Source organism: Pinus tabuliformis, chromosome 2_2 (assembly GCF_031772625.1).
Source record: "Pinus tabuliformis cultivar Carrire ecotype Pingquan chromosome 2_2, CPIR1, whole genome shotgun sequence".
NCBI lineage: Eukaryota > Viridiplantae > Streptophyta > Pinopsida > Pinales > Pinaceae > Pinus > Pinus tabuliformis.
Window position 1 is genome coordinate 904746051 of NC_142300.1, and position 3620 is coordinate 904749670.

Sequence of the window (3620 nt, forward strand, 5' to 3'; positions counted from 1 at the left end):
TTACGCGTTCTTACTGCCCAGTAATACACGGCCCAACACGTGAATTTCAACATATATTTCTTCCGGTCAATTCGGACCGAAATAAGCGGGAAACCCCTCAGGACAACTGACAGAATCGGAATTTTAAGGGACACAACCAAATTCCAAGTAACTTAAGGGCAATTTTCTTGACCTCTCTATTCTCCAGTCAACACGGCAATTTCTATGACTCTTCAACAATCCTCTGCAACTTTTACAATTGCTATAAAGGAGCATGTAGGCAGTCATGGTGGTGGAGGGAATTCACAGGCAACGCATTAGGGAGAGAGAAGCATTAGGGAGAGAGAAACATGGGTAAATCCGTTATGTCCATGCTTCTCAGCTTTTTCATATTGATAGCGTTGGATAATGTGACTGCCGCAACTTTCAGTTCGTCAAGGGGATCAAGTAAATCTCTGCAGCCCCATCATTTTGTTTCAAAAGAACGCACCCTGCAGGATGCAGGGGATCAAGTGACATCATCTGGGGATAAAAGGGAGGTGGAGGCGCTTTTGTCATTCAAGAAGGCCATCACATCGGATCCACTAGGATCGCTGTCCAACTGGACAGCTGAGAATTCGACGAACGTATGCTCTTGGGAGGGTGTTTCCTGCATAGACGGCACTAACAGAGTCGCTGCCCTAATCCTTCCTTCAGGAGGCCTCCAAGGTACTATCTCGCCATCTCTTGGCAACCTTTCCTTATTGCATACATTGGATCTTTCATATAATAATTTCAGTGGAAGAATTCCGCCCTCGTTTGGGCAGCTCAAAGCGCTTGAAATCCTTAATCTCAGCAGCAATCTTCTCAACGGTTGTCTGTCCCCATCTCTTGGCAATCTTTCCTTATTGAGTACTTTGCAGCTTTCAGATAATAATTTGACAGGGACTATACCAACAGAATTGGGTCGTTTAGTCAAGTTGCAATATCTAGATTTATACAACAATTTTCTTTATGGAAGTATCCCAGCTTCTCTGGGCAATTGCAGATCTCTGGAAGAAATGTACATTTATGCTAACAATCTCACCGGTCCCATTCCTCCTGCTCTGAGCAATCTTTCCTTATTGAATACTTTGCGCCTTTCAGATAATAATTTGACAGGGACTATACCAACAGAATTGGGTCGTTTAGTCAAGTTGCAATATCTAGATTTAGACCACAATTTTCTTTATGGAAGTATCCCAGCTTCTCTGGGCAATTGCAGATCTCTGGAAGAAATGTACATTTATGCTAACAATCTCACCGGTCCCATTCCTCCTGCTCTGGGCAATTGTACGCAGTTATTGAATCTTGCTTTTTCCTCCAACGACTTGACTGGAAGAATTCCAGCAGAATTGGGCTTGCTGCAGAACCTAAAGCGCCTGTATCTAGGTTCCAACCACTTGATTGGAACAATTCCAGTGGAATTGGGATTGCTGCAGAGGTTAGAGATCTTGTCTCTAGGTTACAACAACTTGAGTGGAGGAATTCCAGTGGAATTGGGATTGCTACAGAGGTTAGAGTTGCTTTCTCTAAGGTCCAACCACTTGAGTGGAAGAATTCCAATGGAATTGGGCTCACTGCACAACTTACAGTACCTCCATCTATATTCCAATAAGTTGAGTGGAAGAATTCCTGCATCTATAGGGAATTGCAAAGAGATGGTGGATTTGTTGCTGTTCGACAACCAACTTAGTGGAACAATCCCTGAAGATATGGGCAGATGGGTCAATCTAATGATATTAGATTTATCTAAAAACCAGTTGAATGGAACGATTCCCACATCTTTACGAAACTGTGAAATGTTAAGACGGATAAGGGTGTCCGATAACAAACTTAGTGGACATCTAGACATAGAGTTTCCAGTGGTGCTCGATGTTCTTTCTGCTCATTCTAATAGATTCTCTGGTACCTTGCCTCTGTCATTGGCCAACTGTACGGAGCTTCGACTATTGGATTTAAGGAGAAACAGATTTACAGGTGAACTTCCCAGATATCTAGCAACTTTTCGGAGGTTAAGAGTTTTAAGTGTTAGTTATAATAAACTTGAAGGTGGTATTTCTGAATGGATCACAAATCTCTCTCAATTACAATTGTTGGATTTATCCAATAATAACTTCAGTGGAAATTTACCTTCTAATCTTGGGAGACTCCAAGGATTTAGTATCCCTAACCTCCATTCTTTCCAAGTAAATGATAATACATTATATGAGAGTGTGCAGGTTGACATCAAGGGATTTGAGTATAATATAACATATGTGTTGTTGGCAAATACCATATTGGACTTGTCCAACAACAATTTTATTGGCAAAATACCTTCAAGTATAGGGAATCTGAGTAGCTTGAGGTTGTTGAATTTATCTGGAAACCATTTGGAAGGGAAAATTCCTGCATCTCTTGGTGAGATATCTAATTTGGAGCAGTTAGACTTGGCTAGAAATAATTTGACTGGAGATATTCCTCAAGGACTATCTAAATTAACCAAGTTGGCATCTTTAAATGTGTCATATAATAGACTCTGTAAGAAAATCCCACAAGGAACACAATTTGACACTTTCAACATGACCTCATTTCAAGGGAATAAGTGCCTATGTGGTTATCCTTTACAACCATGCAAGAAAATAGGGAATAATAAAGAAAGATATGGTGCAACTCCTGTCAATGTTACTAAAGATCAAGGATGGCTAAATCGAGTGGATGAACATGTCTCATTAATTGCATTAGGGTTGGGACTAGGGATTGGATTTAATGGAGTTGTAATTTTGATAATTATGTGGGATAAAGCTTGGCAATGGATGGTACCTCCAAAAAAAAGTGCATTTTATGGAGTGTACCGACCTCCAAATTGACGTCAAAGGTAGTATGATATCTTTCAAATTTGTTATCATAAAATATATATTGAAAACTAAGACAATGTAAGCTCTTTTGCAAGTACTAGATTTCATGGAGTTGTATCCTTTATAATAATGTCGTATAAATCTTGAATGGATGATAATTTAAAAATATATATTTTTAAGTGTATAGATTCTTTTGGAAATTTGTCCAATTTTGTATTCAAAATAAAAATAATTGATAATATTTTTTTATATTGGTAATTTTTGGATCGAGCTTTACAACCTAGTATGAGGGAGATGTTGTATCGTATTGTTATATTTAAAAATAATAAAATACTATTTATATTAACAAATTAAAAAATAATAATAACAAAAAAAGTCAATGCCAACCATACATAAAATACTTCAATTTCCACTTTAATTTTACATTAACTTTATATAGATAGATAAAGAAAAAAAAATAATAAATAATAAATAAATTAGTAATTTCTAGTATAAAGGAGATATCCAATTTTCTTCATTACTCTATACTTAATATGAAATTGACATATAACATGTGAAGGTATTATTATTGATATTATATAATGTGTAATTCATTTTATGTCCTTTTAAAATATATTATTTAAAACACAAACATATTTTATATACATATCTACGTAACAATTAAAAAATCAAACGATCATATATATATATATATTATATTTAAAAATATTTATTTTAGTAAATAGTTCATATAGAAAATCAATTTAATTATAATTCTAAATATAGTCTCTTCAATTTACAACACAA

The 3620-nt window shown here is 36.0% G+C and overlaps 1 protein-coding gene across 1 annotated transcript; it reads left to right on the forward strand.

Annotated features, from left to right (window-relative positions):
• Positions 1 to 316: 316 nt before the first annotated feature.
• On the forward strand, positions 317 to 2872 carry LOC149195937 (uncharacterized). The gene has a single exon (XM_089408945.1). The coding sequence runs from the start codon at positions 330 to 332 to the stop codon at positions 2844 to 2846; it is 2517 nt and encodes an 838-aa protein (XP_089265071.1). The 5' UTR covers positions 317 to 329; the 3' UTR covers positions 2847 to 2872.
• The last annotated feature ends 748 nt before the right edge of the window (positions 2873 to 3620 follow it).